Source organism: Rhopalosiphum maidis, chromosome 4 (assembly GCF_003676215.2).
Source record: "Rhopalosiphum maidis isolate BTI-1 chromosome 4, ASM367621v3, whole genome shotgun sequence".
NCBI classification, from domain to species: Eukaryota; Metazoa; Arthropoda; class Insecta; order Hemiptera; family Aphididae; genus Rhopalosiphum; species Rhopalosiphum maidis.
In genome coordinates this window covers 33,557,970-33,583,954 of record NC_040880.1, presented here as the reverse complement: position 1 = coordinate 33,583,954, position 25,985 = coordinate 33,557,970, and the positions used below count along the sequence as shown (strand labels likewise).

At 33.8% G+C, this 25,985-nt stretch overlaps 1 protein-coding gene and 1 long non-coding RNA gene across 4 annotated transcripts in view; both read right to left on the bottom strand.

Moving 5' to 3' along the window:
- Positions 1 to 1,312: 1,312 nt before the first annotated feature.
- On the bottom strand, positions 1,313 to 3,034 carry LOC113549436. Its single transcript, XR_003404925.1, has 4 exons — positions 2,880 to 3,034; positions 2,624 to 2,729; positions 2,346 to 2,564; positions 1,313 to 2,195 (listed from the first exon to the last, which is right to left on the bottom strand). It is a non-coding gene; the product is annotated as an uncharacterized LOC113549436 (long non-coding RNA).
- Positions 3,035 to 15,779: 12,745 nt separating this feature from the next.
- Positions 15,780 to 25,985, bottom strand: part of LOC113550626 (mushroom body large-type Kenyon cell-specific protein 1-like) — a 40,019-nt gene continuing 29,813 nt past the window's right edge. For 2 of the 3 annotated variants that reach the window (XM_026952575.1, XM_026952577.1), the window contains exons 3-4: positions 21,251 to 22,071; positions 15,780 to 19,740 (exon numbers count right to left, since the gene is read on the bottom strand). In XM_026952575.1, the coding sequence (XP_026808376.1) occupies positions 16,941 to 19,740; positions 21,251 to 22,071 (3,621 nt within the window). In that variant the 3' untranslated portion in view covers positions 15,780 to 16,940. The remainder of the gene's footprint in view (positions 19,741 to 21,250; positions 22,072 to 25,985) is intronic. The other variant, XM_026952576.1, reaches the window with a different exon arrangement.

Sequence of the window (25,985 nt, the reverse complement as noted above, 5' to 3'; positions counted from 1 at the left end):
TTTGTGCTGGACATGCCACTGGGTGTAAAATATCATTAGAGTATACATATTTTATTATGATTTACTTAATATATCAAACAACTTTTTAGTTTTCAATAACTATTGCTACATAACAATGGTATTGACTTATAAAATAATAACTGATCAATAATACATAATATTAAATAAAATATAATTATAATATATATTTGTTTTAGGAAAAAATTTGGCCAACCTACTGTTAAACTTTGAGAAAAATAAATTACAAAAAGCAATATTTAATTAATACATTTATATTTTCAATAATCATGATAGTTTCAATAATATGTTCAAGTGTAAATAGTAAAGCACTTGAATAGTGGTGAGAAAGGGGTTATATGGATTTCCATTTTAAAAAATATCAATTTATCAAAAGTTAAAATTATGATATACAATAGGTTATATAAGTTTAACGTTAAAAAGTAAGTACAATAGTCATAACTTTTTTGCTTCATCGTATTTAGTATGAACAAATATTTTCAAAAATTGAAAAAAAAATTGTTTATTTTAAATTGATTTATTTCAAACTTTTCTAGTATAATTTATGATGTGAAGTACCTGGGAAATAGCTTATTCTATCATTCTACTGTAATAGAATATAGATGTTGTTATTGAACAGATTGTTGTAAATGATGAGTTAAATTTTAATTCAATGATAAAACATTGCACAAGAAAAACAATTGAGTAAGTATATTATTACAGTAAGTTATTTAAATTTTTATATGCAAGTAATACACAGTAAATTGAACTAATTATTGACTAAAATGTTTTTATATTACATAATAATAATAATTAAAACTTTATATTATAATATATTACTGTAATTTATTTATTATAAATAAATATCAATGTATTATCAAATGATGTGTTAGTTAATATTATAATTATTATTATTTTTGAATTAGAACATGGACATAGACACAGGGCGGGATATGGACCCCCTATGACCTATTTTATTATACATATATATATACTTTACACATTATACCGATAATAGAAAATATGATTATCTTAAGTTATCAATTTTTTTTTTATGAAAATTAGCTAGTTTTTAGGGATATATATATATCCTGTATACGCTACTAAAATAAAAATATGTAGATATTTTGACAATGTAATTGTATATTGTAATTATAACAATATACTTAATAACAGAAAGTTTCAAATAATATGATTTATACTGGATCAGTCAAAAGACAAGTAAAATTACTATGTAAGTATATAAAGTAAAATTGAATGCTTAAAGTTTACAAGAATTTATACTGTGATTCAATATATTATATTAGCAATAACCTACAGTGAATAGCAATCATTTGAGATGATTAACAATTCCAATCAGTAATATCAACATCAACTAAAAATAAAATAAATCAACAATTCAGATACAATATTTTAAGGCAGATTCTGATCTGAACATAATAATGCGGAATGTTTAATTAGTTTGCAAACAGTATACATTTTTAATAATTTTTCATAGTATACACTAAAAATTGTGTGTAATTGTTGTAAAGCAGAGGTATATATTTTCTTATTTCAAGCCAGATATAATTAATTTAATTTAGTTTTTTACACAATAACTGATAACTATTAAAATCTTTACGAGGTATTTAAAGGTGTTAAAGGCATAATTGTATAAACCATACAATGTATGATTTATAGTTATAGGTACCTACTGCATACATTTTTTAAAAATATAGATAATCCCTGTTATATATCACAAGGGTTAAGTAATGAACTTTAAGTAGTTTTTTAAGTATTGAACAATTCAAATTCTGTAGGTTTTTTATTATGATGGTATCAAGGGAATATTGTTAATCTTTAAAAATTAATGTTTTTTAATGAGTTTTATGACTGTGTATCACAGTTTAAATAATATACCTACATAATTCATAAACAATGTTTATAATTATGAAAATTCTTAATAAACCATAACAATGTTGCACTAATGAATGGTGCATGACAATCGTTGGCAATGCATTTTAAACACTCTCTAGGAAATGTAGGTATTTTCTGAATCATTATTATTGCTGATATTAATATTATATTATGCAGGTACCCACTATGCATACATACTTGTAGTGATATTTTTAAGAAACTTAACGGTTGAACCTTGTATAGTACACTGCAAATTTTGTTGTAAGGGTGGTAAGTGTTTTCAATATTGAAAAATAATGTCACTGAAAAAACAGTTAAATATTATTATATAAAAATACTAGTTGTGTTAGAACTGTTAGTAGGCTAACATTATAACAATAAATAATTTTCTTTAGTTAATTTACAACAGTACTACCTAATAAATATAACACAAATGGTTGACAAATACTCACATATGACTGTATTTAATGACGGATTTAATCTCACCCAAAATATACATGAAAACTTGGATATTAAAACCTTATTAATACAATAAAAAGTACAGGTCCCATGTGCATTTGACTAATCAGCCAAAGCTGCTGTCGGTTAAATTATTCAACATGAAGTATTCTAAGACGTTGAACAAGAACAACACAAAATCACAACAGTATCCGGTAAACGCAAGGAACATCCTGAATTAGAGAAAAAAACATTAATACATAATATTGGCTGTTGCTCGAACAATAGTTACCGGACAACATAACATTTCACTGGACGTGGATTAAAGGCAGACGAATAGATGACTTCTTGCATGCGGGTGTTCCATCGTCTGTAGATAGAAATAATAAAAAACGATGCTGCAACAAAAGTGAAAGTAGAAAATACAAGTAAACGTCAAGTTTGCGTATCAACTCAAAAAAGTTAAAAATACAGAAATACAAGAAGGAAAACCTTAATCCAAGCTCATACATTGGAGTCTGGACATGTAAAATAAAAACATTTCATACCTATTAGGTCTTCAGTTGCTCTTAGCAGTCTTAGCTCTTTAGGTACCTATGAGCACGTGTAAGGCATTGAGGCTGTCGGCTGTCTCGAATCGTGGTATGAAGAATATACTCAAAATAGTAAATACATTGGCATTTGACGAATGGCCATGCTCGTCGTTCAGTATCAGATGGATAACAGCTGAGCTGTTATCACACTGCAACAGTAATACGATAAACGCGGTCTACAGGCACACAGACATTTAAAAATATTAAAAATATACGTTCGTGGTGGGGGGGGGTTGTGAACAAATCTTAACTTAAGATTTTTAAGTTCAAATTTTTAGATACATAAATACAGTATAAATAATATAACATCATATTTTTAAGTTATTTATAATTTACATTATTTACAAATATGTGCAAGTCAATTGTAATTTATAATTAATAACCAAGGTATATATATTATATATAATTAAAGAAGCGTGTAAGGTGTAAATAAAACTGTAACATACCTTTTTGTTATAAAAATTAAAAAAACAAAAAGTTATAAACGTACTTACTTTAAAATACCTAAAATCATATTGTTAACCTTAACTTAATGCATATTGTTATTTTTTTTTTTTTTTTTTTTTTAACTGCCCGGAATAATCTAAATCATTATACTATGGATAGGTAGGTACTTTTTAATTAGTTAAATCGTCACATTCATTGGAAATTAAATGCCTATAGTTAGTGGTTACCAAAGTAAAAAAAAGAAATTAACTTTTTCGAGACTATTTATATAAGCAAATCGTCATACATTTGAAAACAAATTCATACAAAAAAAAAAAGAAAACGAGAAATACGATCACATTGGACATGATATCTGCGTGATATATAGATAATATAGATATGTATAAACTATAGACATAATATTACATATAGTATTACGTCGTCTCGGTTAACATTTTCACTTCGTTTATATACATTGTTGACAATGAGCAATATGTTTTTATTCTATCGCAATTATTATACATTATTATTTAGTCGTCTGTTCTCAAAATAGTATAAACACCTACGAAATCCACATGTTGCAAGACACAAAATATGGACTATGTGCATTAAAATTTAATAGTGCCTAATATATATATATATATTATATTATTATACTGTAGAGGTATAATTTATTTATTACAGAATACAAAACTGAGTTGAATTTGTTTCCTCTGGGAAAAAATAAAACCATTAAACTATTTTCTCTATACGAATTTCGCGTGTAGCTGGAATAATTTATGCGGCTGAATAATATTTTATTTGATTAAATTGTATTCAGGACGGACAAAAAAATCGGACGCGATCATACAAATTTATCGTAAAAATTTTGAACGGCTATTATATAGACCCATCACGCGCGTTTAGCAACCTGTCGGTGTCCAGTGGATACCAGGTACACACTACACACGTGTTAAAAAATATATACATATAATATTAATGATGCTTAAAATAATAATCATGATAGAAAATATATACTCACGTTAAACCGATTAACGAATTATAATGTTTACCATTCTACGAATTTTTATTAATTAAATATTCGTAAAATATTTCGAAAACGCACGCGCGCATCTGATATTGTGTTGTGGAAAATAATTATAACTAATATATAATTTATGACATTTTTAGTGTTAACCCATAAAATTCGTACAGTGTTTGTCAGTTTGATATATTTTTATCCATCAAATGCCAAAAAAATATTTGACTTAAGTTACAATGTTACATTATAATTTATATTAATATTTAATTTAAATATATATTAAAGTACAAAGTGCATATACCACTTACGAACTACGAGCGACGAGTGATGCTTGGCAGTTTGGCACCCAACTACTCAAGTTTTAGTGTTTTAGTTGTAGTTGAAAGAGGGAAAGGAGTAACGTGAATGGCTGCAGATCAGCATCAACGTGCAATAATATAGTATGGAGTCGTGAGTGTTTAAAGTAGATATACCTTCTAAATGAATACTAATTAAAAGTTATTTTATTTTATCGTCTATCTATATTCATGTTTCATAGTTTCATACTCAACACCGTGTTCTGGTATTCATGTACATTTTTACAACAAAAAATCAATTTTATTAATTTTGATGAATATGTTAGTCATAAAACCTAAGAGGTTTTTTGTTCTATTATTTTATAATAAGGTTTTAAAATATGTTTTATACACATTTATTACAAAGTAATAAAATATACCTTTTGGTAATATTGTCTTTAATTTTATAAACAAGTACCTACTGTTCGTCCGTTCAATAAACTATTATAAATTATAATTTAATTTTAAAATAATGAATTTAAACATTTTGTTAAATTATGTATCTTGCATGCATATTCAAATACAATTAAAATATGAGTTTATTTTTTCACCTAAAAGTTGAAAGTTTTTCAAATGCTTATAACTAATGTCTAATGTAGTTCAAAACAGAAAAAAAAATTACATAAAACTATGGCGTGCTAACCACGTGCCTATTGAATAAAAAATAATGTTTGATGCGTCCAGTTTCAAAATATAACTATTACTGTAAATTACAATAACATCATTAATTATAATATCGCAACATATAATATGTAGATAATAACAAGCAAATTAAAGATATTGAATAGACTATGAATTGTATATATTATGTTAGTTATACACATAATTTCACAAATTAAAGATACAGATTCATATTGGCAAAAGAAGAATCTTTAATGTGCAATATCAGTTGGTTGGACCAAACAATAAAACATGTTATGATATGTAGTATCACACTATCTTCAATGTGTAAATGAGCTCAATCACTTAACATACTTTACTTAAATCACAGATCCGCGCACTGGCTAAGCTCGAGGAATAACGAAAAAATTAATAATTAATATATTTTTGAAATAATTTAAATGTATAAAATGTAAATATCTAATGATCAACGAAGTCGAAATCATATTTAAAACGTTTAAAAAAAAGAAAGTTTTTTTTTTATTTGTGAAAATAAATATTCGTTGTTGTCATTTCATTGACCCGTTAACTCTATATTCGTACACCTATTATTTTTTATAATCTATTAAGTAGAGTCCGAATTTGTAAAAAAAAAAAATGAAATATGATATGCTTATAATCTCTAAAAACAAAAAACAAAATGTAATCAATGATAATCAAAATATACACCCTAACCTACACTTGAAAAGCTAATAATAGTTATAAAAATAGAACACAAATTCATTGTAATTTAATAGAAAAAAAAATAATATTTTATTTTATTAGTAAATCATGAAAAAACTGTGTTGGTCTCCAACTTAAAATAATTAAATGTTGAACATTAAAGTACAATCGTAAAACACAATAAACCTGCGTATATTCTTAAAGCGACATGATTTGTGTTTGAAGTCATCTGCGCTACACACGCAAAACGCATATTGATTACCTGGGTAGCTATTTGTCGTTCGACAAAATATTTTTAAAGCGTTCAAAATATATATACCGTTGCGATTCAGTGATTGTGCCTATTTACCACATTCAACACTGCATGTAGGTATACAGTACATATACCATTATGCATACATGATGATATTATTACATGAACGAGACAACCGTGATGGCTTATAAATTATATAGGTATATAATATTATAATGTGCCTATATAGTACCTACCTCTACGAGTAACCGCGAGAGCTTTGAACGCGCTGTCGTGATATTGTGTTCAGCGGATTGTAAATCAAACAGATACGTTCAAGTGACACACTCTTCTCCCGATGATATCCGATCTCAATCAACTATAACGCGTGCACGTAGGTATATGCACACCAAGTCGTGTACACAGACAATATACATAGTGTACGGGGTGGTCCGTTTAACGTTTAACCGGTTACAGTAATTTTCCGATTGAGGTTTTTGAAATTTTTAAAAATAAATATTTATACAGAACAAAGAGTTTAAACGCTACATTTTTACAATATATTTATATATCTATAATATTTTTTCACATAGCACGGTTATTTATGAAAAATATTTTAGATTCTATACATCGGAATAAAATATACCAAGGGATTACGCATCCGGTTGAATTGGCGGTCCGCTGTTACTACGCGTTAATATTTAAAATTTTTAACGTTAAATGTTAATTAACCGAAACCTATATTCATTTAATGTTTGATAGTATTAATGCATTAACACAATTTTAGAAATATATTCACTGCTTCCGATTATACATCAAATCAAAACTGTACAGTGTATACACGTCTCATAACAAAATGTAAAACCTAAAAATATTCATGATAAAACAATGATAAAAGTATAGATTTATTTTGGTATTTTAGTCAAATATTTGAAAATAATTAATCTCGAAACCTAACTTTGATAATAATTATTTTCAGTTAAATATGGATTACTCCGTAGACAAATAAATAATAATATGTAAGTATTGAACACAATATGTCCACGTAACACGACGATGTTATAATAATATTATATTATATACAAGGGTAAACCTATATACAGTCAGAACGTATATAAAACAGGTTTGGGAAAGTAAAATAGTACAATATATATAATAGTATGTCGTACCTATTCGTCTATGTGACTATGTTTTATTATTGCGGTTCGCACATGGGTACCGAAAAATGTGCGTGTACGAGACTAATATACGAAATTGTATACCTGTAGCATGCTTGTAGTGCGGCGCACACATGATATTATGTATATCGAATGTGTGGATCAGCTACATACAGGGGAGACAGTACAATCGTATAATTTCTCACAAAATGTTGAGGTCTATCCACTACAGTGTTTTCTCATAAGGTTTTCGTGGTAAAAACACAAATCGAATTCGGATAGCTTCAATATAGTGTGTACAGGTATTTCACCAAAATATTATGTATATTTTTTTTAAATGGAAACTGTAGTCTTGTATAACCACTACTGTTATAGCTACATATCTAAGATCCATTATACGTATAAAATAATATCATGATAGAATAGTTCAATATATAAATATTAAAATAATGAGAAAGTATTTTATAATAACGGTATTAATTAATACCTATTTAATGGAAAATTATTACTGTAATAAGATATATCTAAATAAACAATCATCTGTGCATAACAGAAAATTAAGGTAGTTCTCATTACAAAAAAAAGAAGTTTGTATCGCCACTGGACACTCCTTTATTAATAAACAAATCTGAATATTTAAAAATATAACCCTTATAAGTTATAAGTATTATAGTAAAAACTGCAGTAATCAAGTTTTGAATAAATCTATTGTTAAACGACAAAAGATTAATATCCAAAGCGTATAATAAGAATTAATTTAGAAGCCGACAAAAGCTTAAAAAAAAATGTTAAACGACAATATATATAAACATAAAGCAAATGATGTCAGTAGTCAGTACTATAAGCCATTCGTTATCATAACTGCGTGTACCTATACATAAATATCGTTTTAGATAACATATAGGCTAGTGTATTTTACGACGAATTTTAAAATTCGTTTCAAATTTGTGATATTAATGTTTCAAGCGTTCGTTACTCGTGCGGTGCGTGTAATATTTACGCAGTGGTATGGTATCTGTGTGTACACGGGATGACGAAACGAGCAGCTCTCGTAATCTCAAGGGCGGTGGAGGGGTTGCAAGGAGAAAAAAACGAAAATTCGATAGCGACGCGCAAATAGACAATTTCCCTCAAAGTGCTAACGCATACCTATACCCGTATATATATGTATATATTATCGTGATGGGAGAGGTGTGTTTGCTGTAGCTGAGGAAGAGGAGAAGTATATGAGTGTATATAGGAGGAAGTGCAGCAAGAGGAGTAGATAAAAGAGAAAGAGAAGCGAAGGACGAGAAGAAGTCGGGCGGGAAAAGTAGACGACGAGGTGCATACGGCGCGTGCAGGTGCGTGGAAGGATTGCGGCAGCGGCGCACAATTAACTTTTAGGCCTTTAGTTTCGGTGCGCACAGCGAAAATTGCTTCCGTTCGGCGGGGCGCACACGGCCGAGTGCGCGGTCGACAAGGGTGGACGTGTAATATACCCCCACCAACTCTTCACGACTCGGCAACGTTTCGGCGGAGGAAGGGTTAGGCCGGTAAGGGTGATTGAGGCTGTAGAGAGAGCGTCTGACGATCGGCACTCTCTGCAGCAGCTGTGGCGGCAGGAAAACGCAATTACTACGTAAAAATAAAAATATATGTATAGGTAAAAACGTAAAACTGAAAAAATCCACCCGAGAGCGCAATCACTTCCGGATTTTCCGGGTTCTCGTCCGCCGTCTGCAGTATACGATGTACCTATATATATATATATAGTGTACGCGCGCGCGCGCGTGTGTGTATATACATATATATATATATATACATACATGCACATACATACACACACTTATATATATATATTATTATCATCAGTTCCGTCAGCCATCGACATCGCTGCTCCTCTCACCTTCCCGCGACCTTCCTTACGACGCGCGTCTTATAGCACTGCGGCAGCGGGGGTGGAAATGAAATTCAAATTCGCGCGCATTTGCGGCTCCGGTTAAAACCGATTTACGATCCGTCCGAGTCACATACACACACCCACGTAGTATATATGGTACCAACGACCAATACGCGATGATCGGATGACATGTATATGTACGCGCGTGAAATGCGAATGTAGGGCAAACGTGGTTCCCGCCCCCTTCACTTGCTGTTCGTCGACATCACCGCCGACACCCCAATCCCGACTTTATAGGTCGTGTTATATAGTATATATATATATATATATATATACTGTCCCACATTTTAGCGTCTTCTCCCCACATTGACACACTGCGTTACTGATACATATAAGGGTGGACCGCCGTACGTATAGGTATATAATATTATGATGCACATGCCACTATTGCTGTGCCGTCGTATACCGATGCAGATCATAATATGTTCTCGAAATCAGGTCACTGCGGTGGACCTGCACAGTCTGTGGACACGCGGTGAATTTGTTGATCGCCGCTGTTTAATTTCCAATTTCGTGCGGGGTTTTTGGTAGAAAATTTATCTGGTTGTGTATGGGCAACTGTGATTTCAAATTTTAATTTTTATCACTGCAACATATTATGAAAAATTTCCATCGTACTATTAATATTGAAGTCGAAAAATCTAAAAACAAATCTGGGTTTTTGAAAAATTCATCTTATTCAATAAAACCTTATCTAAACTTAACCAATACAATTTTAATACAAGTGAAATTATGAGCCTGATTTCATAGAAAATCTAGAATTTGAATGTCTGCGCACATCTATGTTTAATTTGTTTTAGGAAAAAAATTGGTTCAATCTACGACGTATATTACATGTGACCTATTCAATGACGCGGTACCCTCAAAACCAGCTACTTCACAGGATTTTTATTTTTCTTTAACAGTGAACGCTAATCGTCACTTGCATTTGTATTTGTTTAATATCCTTTTGTGTTCCATGTGTTTAATTATTTAAAATAAGAGGCAGCTGGCCTGCAGTCTGTGATTCACGAGTTCACCACAGTTATTTGTAAATTTGTGGCACAATGCGGTATGCGCGAATTATTTTTAGGTAATCGGGCATACGGTTTATAAATTGTTGTTCGTACCGAGCCCGTACACACGTGCTACTACACTTTTTTTGTTTTTTATCTAAATTTATTACTTCTCCGCCAAACTTTTCCGAAAAAAAACTAATCTTTTTTTTGTAATATATTTTTATTTAAATATCTTTTTAATATAACTAAATAAATAGTAAATTATTAACAAGCTTACATATTATGAATACGTTATTAAAAATATTATATAAAACAATGAGATTTACCTGTATTTATGTATATATAATTTTACTTGCTAAACATTCGTAATTTTTGCGTAGTTTATCGTATAATTATAATTTATGTTCGATATATACAACAAATAAGATTAAAAAAAAAAGATTTTTGACGGTTTATTTGTTACGAAAGACGGTTCGTATGATGTATGATGTATGGTATATTATGTATGCATAAAAATACGCACGTTAACCTGAAAATTGTTGACTAAGACAAAAAGCAATTACCGATTGTTCAATATTTTGTAATTATTTTGATTTAATTCATAGATCGTATATACTTACTCACTCGCGTATCATTCAGAAAATGATTTGCATAACTTTTATTAATGACCACGTTATGAATATTCTTATTAGATCAAAAAAAAAAATTGGTTTTTACTATATATATATATTTTTTTTTTACCTAACTGTTATAGTGTAGTGTATTAAACTTTGAACGAGGAAATAAAAATTTGACGTTTAATAATTAATATAGACACTTTACCTTCCAATATAATTCGTCTCATCTGATGTTATTAGTTTCACTATATTATACAATTTTACTATATAGTATTCTATATTTATTTTAAAACAAATTTTAATAATAATATTACTATTAACTTATATTCTCAAAGAAGAATAATAATTATTTAAAAAAAAAAAATTAATATGGCATATGGAAACTAGTAATTTATCTACTACTATAATTATATTAGTATTGCATAATAATATATTAATAATAATAACTACAATAATAATTAAAACAAATCAATAATAAATATAAATAAAATACTTCGTCGAACTCTGGACAGACTAAATGAGTTTAAATATTAAAAAAGAATTCAAATTAAATAGGCTCAAAGTTGGTCACATAAAGATCTTGCATCAATAAATGATTGGTATAGGAAATTAAAAACCTCCATTACATCTAGAATACAAGTATATGCAATGTAGACGTTTTTTAAGTTAAACATATTGTCGTTCACCGTCCAAATTTCGTATTGTATTTTTAAATCGGACCATTTCTAGATGTCAATATTTATAGCTTTTATTAATAATAAAAATTTATAAAAAAAAAAAAAAAAATTAAATGTACAAATTAATGTAATATATATCTAATTTAATTAAATTTTAATAAAACTGTATTAAAAGTGTTGCTGTTGGATATAATGTTTTCTTTTAATTGCTTTTACATAGGCATATGTAGGACATCGTCTACCCATATATTAATTTTTATTCGTTAGGAATTGAAGGACTTTTAAGGAGCCTCAAGACATCCCAAGTCCCCCAAATTCGATTCCTCGCGATGACGAATAATATGTTATTATAAAACAGTAGCGATAATACATTAAATTTATAATTTGTAATTTGCAGTGTGCCGGTTTAAGAGAGGACATTATATGTAAAATACATATCGCACATAATATTATATTTTATCGAACGTCTTGTTTTTTGTGCAAGTTTTCTAATTACATGTACGGTAAATTTTTTTTGCATAATAAACTATGTATATTTAGTATTTATATATAATAAATATTACACTCGTACGTGCATAACATTAACGCGTTCGAATTGTTATTACACTATAATACACTGCACTTGTCGATGACATCTAAAACAACGTCGTAAGTCGTAATGAACGCGCAAATACCTATATACGATACGTCGAGACTAGCATAAATATATTATAATAATATACACTTTTTATATACTTAGTTATAATATAAATTTTTAATACCTATAGGTACTATATATGTATAGACGCGTGATCGACGTTCGGTACCCGGTACGCACGTTATAGTATATAGGTATAGGTACTTATGAATTTTTTTTTTTTGCCAGACGATTTCGATTAATCGATATCGCAATTTCCGTTCGATTAAACGCTTTTCAATAGTTATGAACACCTGCACCTTTCGTTTTTCGTTCGTTCGATCACATCATCACCCATATAACGTTTCAAATCATACCCACATCCAATAAATAATAAATAATTAATAATATAATAAATTATATAGTGTTTTGATTATATTCGGCTGCGATTGATGTGCCCGCACTAGCTATACATCGTCAATCGTATTAGGTATCATTATTATATCGTGTTTGTAAGGTGAAATACATATTATACACACAAAATTAAAATATTTACTACAGATGATCTCGTGAATAGGATGCTATTATAACTTTTCGACACAAAACGCATAATATAGCACCGATTACTTAACAATTTAATATTCATGGGTTATTTCACTTAACCCCCCATGGGTTACTTCAAATTTGCTTATAAATATTTTACTTATACATATAACATAAAAAAAACTTTTTTTTATCGATTCACCAAGAATATCATATCTTATTTCCAAAATAATAATATTATGATAACACTTCATTTCTACTGTAAATTGTTTAACGAATAATTTATTTTTCTGAAAATATTGACGTATCGATAAATTTTCAAACGCGTATAGTTTTTGAGATGTATTTAACATTGTGTACTAAGAATAATAGCTCAATGATGATGTGTTTGCATTGGGTCAATGGAAGTAATGATGATTTAAAAATTGTAAATACTCTATCAACATTTATAATCTGTAAAAATATAATTATTAATATTAGATTTAATATTACATCGATTTTATATTTTTTCTAAACTAATCTTAAGATCTCTTAAGCATGTATTAAAAGATGTCTCATTTGATAAATAGGAATTTGTATCGCTAGAGTACGATATAAGTAATAAGATAATTTAAATAATTTAAAAACATTTTCTCTGTGTATATTTACAATTTAAAAAAAACAGAATTTTAATAAATGCATTTTAAAAGAAAATAACTGTGAGTGAGAACATGCTTGATAATTACCCTGTATATATATAAAGAGAGAATCGAAAAGGCTAATTATTCGAGGAAAACATGAGAGATTAGATTATATTTTAATATATTTAATTCAGGTGTAATGTTTGCGTAATAATCCAGTATAGCATAATTTTCATAATAAAGGACGATTCTATTATCAAAGATTACTTGTTATTTTAAAATTCCTATCATGTTTTTGAAAAAAACATTTTTAAATAATTGTACATTGTTAAAAAACGACATTTTTGAAAAAAAAAATATATTTTTTACTTCTTTTAAGGACTTTTAATTTCATAATCAAAACATAATATTTTTGTAGTACTTCGATCTACTTATTATCTTCTTAACAATTTTCAAAGAAAAAAGATAGTTTTAACTTAGAAAAACTAATATTATTTCGCTTGACAACCCTTAAAATTAAAATAGTATAAACAATTTAAGAGGGTATTTGAAAATGTAGTCTCTAAATAACCTTTTAGTTTTTGAATAAATTCATTGTTATTGAATAAAAGGGATATTAGCATGCATTGTGAATCACGCTGGAAATCCGTGTGTGAGTATAAAAATATGTCTATTGGGTACTTACTAGTTACTAACGTAGTAACGTGGTCGAGTTCTTTACAGCTGTCATCGCATATTTCGAGAATATTTTTGTGCGGTCTTCATATCTAAGTTTGTACTTACCTGCTAAGTATCTATATGTTTTAATAGCTTCGATCAGTCATAAGTAACCGAAGTTCCGGTACGATAACTTTCAAACAATGTCACGACGTGTTCCACAATATGAAGAGAAGAATAATACAAATGACTATCGTAACTCACAATAATACTATAAAATATGTGTACACTGTACATGATATATAAGAATATTAGCGGATATAAGTAAAAGTGCACCATATAGGTGTGGACACTTGATTGAATTATTTTTTGCTTAACATTATTTAATGCAAAGTAGTCCACGCATGGATCACTATTTACATGGCCGTCCAATAATATTGGACTACAATTATAAATAATATATTGAATACCATTGGAGGGGAGCTAGTGAAGTTTCTGGATGCCAAATATCCAGAATAGTCACCCTCCCGATGGCCATTTATGAAGTACACACGAGCACAGAGAAGTGGATCCTGAAAAATAATGCAGCGATGACAACGGTGCAAATAATAGATACATGATGTATAGTATGTACGATCATAAAAAAAGAACGATTTTATTAGTACAAAAATTGACCTCAAAGAAGTTTGTATTATTATTAAAAATAATATTTTTGTACAGAGTAAAATGAATGACACAATTCGACAGTAATAATAATTATCATATACGATATTATTTCAATAAAAAATAATAACTAAAAACGTAAGGGTACAAATAATTGAAAAAATATTTTGTTTTGATCATATGAAATACACAGTTTTACATTAGCACTACACATGATGTCTGAGACTTAAATAATTACAAAAAAAAAAAAAAAAGAAAAAAACACTGTACAACAATGCATTTTAATATAAAGACCATAAAACAGTTATAGCTTATATTTTAAAAATATGTTTTTTTCTTTAATGAACACAAATTATTTGATTACACATAAATATCAATAACAATATACAACATTAATTCCATAAGTTCCGTAACGCTCTGTCATATCTCTCTATATATATATCCACTCCCCCCCTGGAAAATTATAAAATGCAAGTGAACACGGCATTCGCCATAAACGTACGTATATATTTTTTAAAAACATTTTATTTTGGAATGCTTTGCTGTCTTTGGGCTTTAAAAAAAATGTCACGAGAACTGGAGATAAAAATTTGAGTTTAGTAGTTATTATATATATACTATAAATCGCATTGTATGGAATGTAAATCGATTTTATCATTCCCCTTATACACAGGTTTGATTGCGGTTGAATGAGTACATAATACAATCAAAGCACAACCTTCCTATATATATTATATATTATATAAAAAAACAACTAGGTACCTAATGTCGTAATGATATGATTAGAGTTTTAAAAAAAAAAAATATATATATATTAAAAATCGAGAAAAAATTACAGACTTTCACGTGATAATATTATTATAAATCGAACACTAAAATAATATATTTACATTTTTTTTTTCATTTTTTTTTTTTTTTTTTTTAATATTTGCTCTTTAATTTTATATAATCATCGTTTTCCTCGATACGTTTAAAAGGAACAATAATACAAAATAATAGTCTTAAAAATTATTCATTTTTTTATATATATATATATATATATATATATACAAATATAGAAGTGAATAAAAAAAAAAAAAACAATTCCTTAGGTATATAAAACGAAAAAACTTAATAAATTAAATGTTTGTTCGTATGGAACACATGGTTAGAAAATATAATCAATTATAAACATCCGTTAAGGGCGAACGGCTCGACCAATGAAATATTTCAGTACACATATTATAACATTATATGCTATACATACTATCAATATTTTTATGGCACAAACATTTTCATGCATGATTTTCTTATACATGTATAATGTATATTGTATTATATTATAAGATGCACACATCCCTCTAGTCCGCGTATCGATTACCATTGATTTTAGATTAAATATCGTATATTATGGTATAATATCGAAAGGTATACGTAAGACCGTGATATCAATCAATACAATACAATATGACGCACTATACGAGTATAATACCTACAAATAATAATGATTTATATAATAGTATCGTGTATATATGTATATATATATATATATATATATATTATAATAATAAAATAAATTATTAAATTTTTTACACTGTACATAAAATGGGACGTTTAAAACCAAAAATATTCGTAGTTTTAAAACACGGTAGTGCAATAAAATTTGATTTAAAAAAATCTTGCGATTTTTTTTGTTTTTAAATTACTAAAGAAAAACACAACGTAAACGAATATAAACAATTTTTTTTTTTATCACAAAGACGCCGCGAAATAACAATTCATGGTTGTTTTCATTACCGTCAGCAGTTTGGTAATGCGCGTTATACATGCATGTATTATTATTTAAATTTTTAACATAGACTACGTAAAAATTGCACTAGCCGATTACATTTTTTTAAACTATCGTTTCCATTTTCAATCCTGAATCGAAACAAAACAAAACAAAAATCACACCACATAATATTCTTCTGTTATATAACAATATAATAATAATAATAATAATACATATAATTTTCTTTTAGTCGGCGGAAATAGAGTTCTGTGAACCACCATAAATATTATATATTATATTATATGTATTTACACACACGATTTGTCTCATAAGACGACTATATTATTCGATTTGTTCCCAATTTTTTTTACTTTTTTTTTAATATTTTTTTTTCAAACACGCTTATCTTTAATATGTTATGCATACCAACGGTTTTACCTCAGACGACAGCGTCGGCGATGTCATCGTCGTCGTTTTCGGTTTCAGTTGCGCGTTCAGGTGAAGCGGTGGACGCCCGGTCGGCGACTGTTTCGTGTTCAGAATCTTCGTGCCGCTGTTGACGTTGACGGCGGCCATGTTCTTGTCCGTCTGGAGACTCGAGCCGTGACTTCTCGTCGTCGCTGTCCCCGGCCGAGTCCTGGCACGACTGTGGCGTAGCTGCTCGGTCCTCCTGATGGTCTTCACCGTCATCTTCGGCACCAGTCACTTGCGGCGAACCTTTCGGACTGCAGTCGTCGCCGTCACTGCCGTCTCTACCTCGTCCACCCCCCTTCATGGCGTTCTTGGCAGCCGCTTGGACAGCTGCCATGGTAGCCGCCGACTTGAGCCCCGTCTCCAGACTGGACCTGATAATACCGTCCAGGAAGCTGCCGTTGTCCGTTCCGTCGTACAGGTTTTCAGCTACCTCGCGGGCGTTTTTGCCCAAGCTGGCGATGGACGCTGCAGCCACGGCCGCGGCCTGGTGGTGGTGTAGTCGTGACTCAGCCTGCATCCGCTGCATCATCGACATCGGCGGGAACGTCACCGGATTACGCTGGAACTCCATGGGCACGTGGAACGGGCTCGGAGCCCAGAACGGGAACGACGGCTGGTACGGGCCCACTGGGCCTGTGGCGTCGAACATCTTGAGCCCGTTGGGCGTCTGAAGCGACGTTGGTTGTTGTTGCACCGGGAACTGGACGTGCGCGGGCAGTTTTATGGCCGGCGGCGTGGCAGACGACGAGGACGACGAGGTGGTAGTGGTCTTGTCGGCCGGCCGGACGACCGACGGCGATGACGACAGATCGGACGACGACTTTTTTCGATCTGAATGGTGGTCGGCAGCAACCGCCGCGGATACTGAAGACGAGGACGGAGGGTTCTTGGGTTCCCGTTTCCTGGGCCGCATCAGATGTCTCTCCTTGACCTTGTACTCGAGCGTAGAGTGCGGCACTCCGTAATAAGATCCGGCCCGGTGCACGCTCATTTCGCCACGCTGCACTGCTCGCACAGCTTCCACTAGGCTGTCCCGGTCGTAGTTTCTGTACTTACCCCGCTTGGGCCTGGTGCCCTTGCCACCGGCCGCTGCCGCTGCCGCAGCCGCAGCCGCCGCCGCCGCAGCCGACGCCGAGTTGGACGACGACGATGAAGAGCCGCCCGTGTGGAACCCGGCGCCGGCGGACGAAGGCGTTATGACCGACGATGATTTGTTGGTGGGCGTCGGCACTCGTTTACGGCAGTCGTCCTGCTGCAAATTATTGTTGTTGTGGTTCCTGATGACCGAGTTGCCAGTACCGAAAGAAGTGGGTATTCCGTGCTGCTGTTGCTGCAGATGATGGTGGTGCTGCTGTTGTTGTTGGTGGTGATGATGGTGTTGTTGCTGGTACTGATGATAGGCCCGGGCGAACGACTCGACGGCCGGTATGGGCGGTGGCAGCGGCGGATCGGATTGATATCTGTGCGTGATGCTCTTGGCGATCACGTCTCTCAAATTCACCGGATGTTTGCCACCAACACCGCCACCGGAAGACGACGGCGGCGACGACGAATCACTCCGTGCGCTGTTGGCTCGCCCGGGAGACAAGATGTCCCGGGCACACGCCACTGACTCGTAATCGCCACCCTTGCTACCGGGAACTGGCTTGTACGATGGTATTCTCAGGATGACGTTGGACGGGTTCGAGTCGTCGTCGTTGCTGCGACCCGTGTCCATCGGTTCAGACGAACTGCAACCGTTCGACGACCACCGTCTGTGGTCTACCAGCTTGCTGTTGTACTGTTGCTGCAAGTGCTGCAGCTGCTGCTGTTGTTCTTCGTCCAGTATCTTGCGCATCAAGTCTTTGACGGTGAAATCTTTGAGTAATTCTTGCTGGTGGTGAGCCGCTGACATGTGTTGCTGCTGCGGGGGTGGTGGCGGCGGTGGGGGTGGTGGGCTGCCATGCGATTGCAAGTGCGGCGAGGCCAATCCGCCCGTAGGCGACGCGGCCGTCACCGACGAGGACAACAAGTGCGTCAGATACGTTCCCATGTGTTGAGGATCTAAAGCCGCCGCCGCGGCTGCAGCCGCCGCAGCCGCCGGCCATAGGTCCGCAGTGATGGGCAGCGGAAACCTGGTGGCAGCGGCTGTGGACGGTGGTGATGGCGATCGACCGTCCACCGGTACGTCGCGCCCGCGGTAATGTGGTTCCGGTCTGTTCTGCAGCAGTTTGTTGTTGGCGTAATGTTGCAGGAACAGTCGGAGCGTCTCGGCGTTGGGCATGGCCACGGCCGCCTGCTGCTGTTGTTCCGCCGTGATCCGCAACAAGTCTTCGACCGTCATGTACGACGACGGCGTCCTGGGCTGCTGGCCACGGTGCTGCGGCGTCGGTTGTTGTTGGTGTGCGGCGGGGTGGAGGTCCTTGCCGTCCGTCGCCGGTCTGTGTGTGCATTCGTCTTCGACGGACGTCGTTTCCCTGTCCTCGTCGTCGTCTTCTTCAGCCAGCAACGGCAACAGCTCGGCCGCTTGTCCGTTGGACGGGTCGTCCCCGCCGGCCGACGCGTCTCTAATGGTCACTGCACCGCCGGCGACGCTTCCGCTGTCCCGTTCCAGCGCCATCTTGTACACCTTGTTCCGCAACGTCGACCTGGGTATGCCATATATGACGGCCGCCCGCCTCGTGCCCAACTTGCCGCTCTGGATGTCCCGAAGCGCCTTTTGCAACTCATCCTCCGTGTATGTCTTCCGGCCGGCTATGTGACTTGGCTGTTTCACCGTTCTCGTCCTGCAAAAGTAAAACGTTGGGTTTTAACGAGGGATTGGTGCAACTCACGCGCAATATATATATAGATATATAATTTTATGGGTATAAACTGTTATTGCAGTGTTGGAGTTGGATTTGGTCGACTATAACATAGAAATCCGTTCGCGGGGTAGGCCGAGAAATCAGAAATTAGTGTGTTACTATTTGAATGTTACGCGATCGTATGATAACGCCGCGAGCACACTGCGTAAAATAACAGCTTTTTCGTCCTGCGCAGCTATAGCGCGTTATTTTGCTAATCGTCCACAATCACTTTTAAAACCGTTTTAAATACTGTGCACAAAAATTGTGACGTTCAAACGCGAAGGTTTAATGACGAGAATACAAACGCACGTAGGTATTATACATAGGAATTTTAATAACCAGTACTGAGCAGGTAGCATTGCCTGCATGCAGTGTCTATATAGGACTAGTAATTAAACGTTGATGACTGTGAACGCGCACTTCGTGTTTATATTACCTATACACAATATATACGACGTGTGCGCCGTGTAAGCTCACTAAACCGCCGCAATATCGAATTATCTCGTCGTTAACAGGCGTATCGCCGCGGGTACTATATGGGGGGGAAGGTAGTTGCTTAAAGATAAAATAGAAACGTCCGACTACGTTCTAAACGAATTAGATGTAAATATTGTATCGAGATAAGCCGAAATTGAGTTAACCTAATAATAATTGCACGCAGTTATGTAATACCGACAGCGGTATTTGGCCTACGGTTCGATTTGTGTGCAACGTGCACAATATAGACAAACTGTTCGCGTACATATTTTAAAAACGCATCTCGCCAACTAAATCGGACATGTGTACGCCACACGCTCCGTGTACAGCACACACATTACACATTCACGCACTCGTAAAACCAAAACAAATACTTATTACGGGCATAAATCACTTTTAAAGTGTACACATTTACATGTACACCACCTACATACAACCACTGCGAAGTGTGGCCGCGTGCCGTTTAACAACAACAACGGCAATAATTGCGATATGTAGCCACACGATAATCGCCAGCCGGAATAAATTATATTTTTTCATCAGTATGTAAATACGTCGATGCAAATCACAATAATGGAACACGTCTTGTCGAGTCGATCGAACGGAAAAAGTCAGTCGACAAATACGCGATTGCAATACCAGCTGTAACGAATTGTTTTGAAAAGTTTTTTAAGAACCTTATCGAGGAAAATAACCTGCGAGATGGTCTACTCTATTTTTTATGCGTTGCTTCCTATCCGTGACATGAAACATAACGAAAATGCATATCAATAATGCGTATACACACGTAACATACACCTACGGAAACGGAAATGAAACCGAACTGACACGAGTACACTATATTAATTGTGGACTTTGAGTCTGCGGGAGTTGATCAGTATATAATAATCAATCGTGTGTAAAAATAAACACGACAAGACAATATTACATAACACTGAACACCGGTTTTAAGGTTAACACGGTTACTCACTTAAACGCGTTCCGGTTGTTGGTGGTCACCATGGGCACGTTGAGCGTTTGGTGCGGTAGGAACGTGGACGTGCTCGGTAACAGGTCGCGCAGCTGGTTCACCATGTCCGTGGCGATGAGATCTGACGTGAACGGGTTGATGGCGACGGCGGCCGCTACGGTGGCGGGCACGTTTTTCAGCTCGGACGACGGCGTAGACGACGAGCTCGGGCACGACGGCGTGGACGACGCGGATGACGACGAAGCGTTGCCGCCCGAACCGCTGACGTTGTTGTTGTTGTTGTTGCTCTTAGCGCTGAGATCAAGCGGTTGATCAAGCGACTGGTGTTGTTGTTGCTGTTGCTGTTGCTGTTGCTGTTGCTGCTGCTGCTGTTGATGGTGACGGTGGGCGGGAGGCGACTTGCATCCGGTGGCCGCCGATGTCGCGGCCGCGGCTGCGGCTGCTGCCGCCGCTGCAGCGGCCGTCGTCTCCTGCAGCCTCAGCGTGGCGGCGGCCAAAAGCCATTTCGGTAGGCCGGCGGCCGCGGCCTCCAACGCGCTGGGCGACGGTAGCCCGCCAGCCGGTGTCATCGTTGTCGTGGACGATGATGACGACGAGTTGTTCAGTGACGCGACCGCGGCCATTGCGGCGGCGGCAGCGGCGGCTGTGGGGTTGGGCAGCGACAGCAGTGGCGGCGGTGGTGGCGGCGACCGGTCATCGGCGCAACACGGCTCTGATGCCGCCGTCGGCGGTGTGGAGGACGACCGCCTGCCCGGTTCCGGTTCCGGACTCTCTGCGCTGCGACTGCCGCCGCTCAAGCTTCCCGTTTCAGACGATGGCTCCTGCGAACACGGCACATAATTTTTAAGTACACAATGTTGTATTTGTTACGCATATAACATATGAAAATTCACTCGTTTATAAAACACTATAGTCGAAATGCCGGTGTACCCACACTTTTGGAAGAAACTGTATTACTTGATTAAATTAACTAATTGTATTGTTTATGTGTTAAATAATTATTTGCCATTTTTTTTTCCTATCACTTCATACGCGCTGAATTCGCAGTTTTGTATTATATAAATACGAACCGCCCCGCGGGATTAACGTAATATTATCGATGAAGTCTGAATGACGCGGATGTTAATCGATAAACGAATGCAATGGTACCTTACGATAACTATTAACAGTGCTGACCATAAGAGATAAGTCATTAACTTCGTGAGTACAAAACTAAGACTGTACATAGAAGTTTTAGTGCGTGTTGACAACAATATAAAAAAATGCGATAAACATGATTCCCGTACCGTTGGATTAGTATTCATTATAGACAAGAGATATTCAAACTATTACGTCGTGATCGTTGTTTAAGGAAGCCGCATAACAGAAAAGGAAAACAAATTGATATCGACAATATAGTAACAAATTATGGCGTAGCGATTATGTAAGCGATAGATAAATACAGGTATTCTATTTTTTAGTTACTTTTAATTTGGTAACCGCCTAAATAATATATATTATATTGCATGCGTTTTGTAGAGATCTCGTTAAAAAAGACCCCGTCGAATGAAATAATTTACAAAATACCTTTGTTTTAAACTAACGACCGTACGTCGAAAAGAGCTAGATTTTTCGAGTGGCGAGATCAAAATAATTTTTAGGCAAGTAGCATATACATTATAGTATTATACACTGGCTGCAATGTATTTTACAGCATTATACCTACCGTTCATAAATCGCCTAGCACAGATTTTCAACTGCAATTTTCCTATAATCAGGATAACAATATTATTTTACTCCTGCATGCTTAGAATTCCTAACATATATACTGAGAGGTTGGGGAGGTTTAAATGCTCCAGGAAAGCAATACCTCTTCGTGGTACTACAAAATTCCTAGGATACATTATACACTGCAGTCATTACAAAAAAAAACTGGACAGTTTTTACTGTAGACCTTCGACGCGTATGATAAGAGTCTAAAATGAATCCGGTGAAACTGTCCGCCGATTGGTTTTTATCGTGATAAAGCGAATCGATTAAAATATAGTATATTTTATATAAATGACTCCGCATCACGCGGTACATACGTGTGCAATAATAACGATAAATGATAAAAATAATACTGCAAAACCGCATATAAATATAATATACTATTATAAAAAACGCCAAATCGGGCGATCAGATGCAGATACCTGCTCGTGATAATAATAGCATATTGTTTCAGGAATAAACGATATTATGGCGCACAAGCAAGCTTTTTCAACGAGTCACGAAATACCTCCATGATAGTAACGGCCAAAAGTTTAGAATATAAGATATTCTACATGACAAATCTCGATAGCTGCACGTTAAGATCTATGCACAAATATGCCGTTGAACTCGAAGGATCCTGTTGCATCCGTTGATGCAGCTGCAGTTGGTGTGACACTTAACTGTGATAATTATTGTAATATAGTTAAGAATGTTAACATATATAACGGCCTCCAATATTGGTCTATGTCGACTTCACTATATATAAAAATAATAATTTATGCCGATAAAACTAGATCATATTCGTATGATATACATTATACAACAATTTAATCAGTTTCAATTTTTTTTTTTATTCAAATAATAAGTATAACGTGCACATAAAGGTAATTTTCGTTGAAATAATAATAATACCTGCAGTTTATTTGAAACCCAATAAACTCTATAATTATTTTTTTATGTGCTCTCCAAAAGTAATTATTTAACAATAATTGTATTATAAATCAATTTATATTCTTGAAATAGTAAAATGAATGTAACATGATATTGAAATAAATCTCGATAATAAAAAAATTCTTGAAATGTCAAATCGTTTTTTTTTCTTTGATGATTTGCGCAATTACGACGGTGTATCTATCAAATTATTGTATATATATATAAAAAAACATTATTTCGCTAAATATTGTATCATTGATTTATATTTTATCAAGTTAGATGTAACGGCGTACATTTCTTATACGTTTTATAAATTATTCACGTTTATATTGTTTAATCAGATTTATAAACCTGATATAGATTAAAATACATTGGTAGTTAAAAAATGAACTAAAAGGTTTACCGATTTTAATAAACTATTAAGTTTAAATGAAATATTTTTCAGTAGTTTTATTAATATGATTAAATAATGTAATTCTTTTGCAATAAATGTATGTCTAACTATAAAAATATACCCAGCCTGCAGTGGCGTGTCCAGCACAAAATAAGCCGTCCGATTAATATTAAGACATGTTATTTATAGGAAATTATCAATTATTAACTGTTATATGCTTAGACACAATAATGTAGTTATTACACGAATTTTAAGCGAAGTTCGTACCTGTACCTACTACCTATGTAATACGTTACATAAATAATATAATAATTAATAAGTAGATTATTATACAGGTAAGTATGATTATATTATAGATTGAAATACCCATACCCTAGTAGTTCCTACACTCGCTTTAATATTATGCATTAATTATCATGTTTTCCTTAATAATTACAATTTTCATAATTTTTACATACTTAATATTATGTTTTCATTACTTTCGCTTTTAACAAGTCATGTTTAAAATCATTGGCACATTTAGTACAATATTGAATTTAATATTTAAGTGTATTTTATAATGTATAAACGAACACGAGTACATTTAAATCAATAATTATATTTGATAATAATAATAAATTGAAGTATATACCTGCACTGTATTTCTTTTAGATTACCTACTGCATTTGCATACTTGTCGGTATAATACGTATAAGTTACGGCTCAGTGATTTTCGATCATTCAAATAAGTTTATTAATTGAATACTTCACGTATTAATATTATCAATATGAACCAAATAGTACGTTGATAAATCATACCGTATAAAATGTGCATTACGCTTTCGGCATTATGATCTCTATACACACCGAAACAGAGCTTATACAAACACATATATAACATGGACAATATATTCGTGCATCAAAGTTAAATTAAACTACTTCCATTGAATGGCTCAAATGCATCAGATAATGTTGAACATAATAATTATAAACTATTCCGCAATCCAATAAATATTTTGTCGTATATTATAATAGCCGCAAATCGCATAGCCAATAATATTATAACACCTGACAATATAATGTTTTGATATAAAAAAAAAAAAAATCAAAACCGTCGCTAAAAAAACTTTAAAAACAATGTAAATACATACGTCGGACACTGTATAGATTACACACAGTTTGACAATGTCTATCGTGATTTAATTGGGTTGAGCTTTGGTATACGATTCAGACTATTGTGCGTACTTGCACATTTAATAAATATTGTGTGCGGTATACTCTGAAAAGAGAATCGCATAGGTACGTACTTTAGTACTTAAACATAATACTACGTATATGTATATAGTACAGTAGCATAGAATATACTTAACAATAACTTTTAATTTGTGTTATATGCTTCTGTAATTATTTTTAGTAATTCGCTTTATTTGTATATTATTATCACTTTCGTGCTATATAAATACAGTCTGCACTCCGCTACATCCACGACTACTCGCGGCGTGTAGTTAAGTATATAATAATAAATGTATTATATTATGGTCGCGGTGGTCGTTCAATAAACTATACTTGTGTATTTATTTAGTGTTTACGACTACAAACGTGCAATGCAAACGCGAGTTTTTTTAGTTCAGATAATACAAACCGTACGAATGAACGCGTGATTTTTCTTTAACACGGTATCCGATTGTCGGTACACGC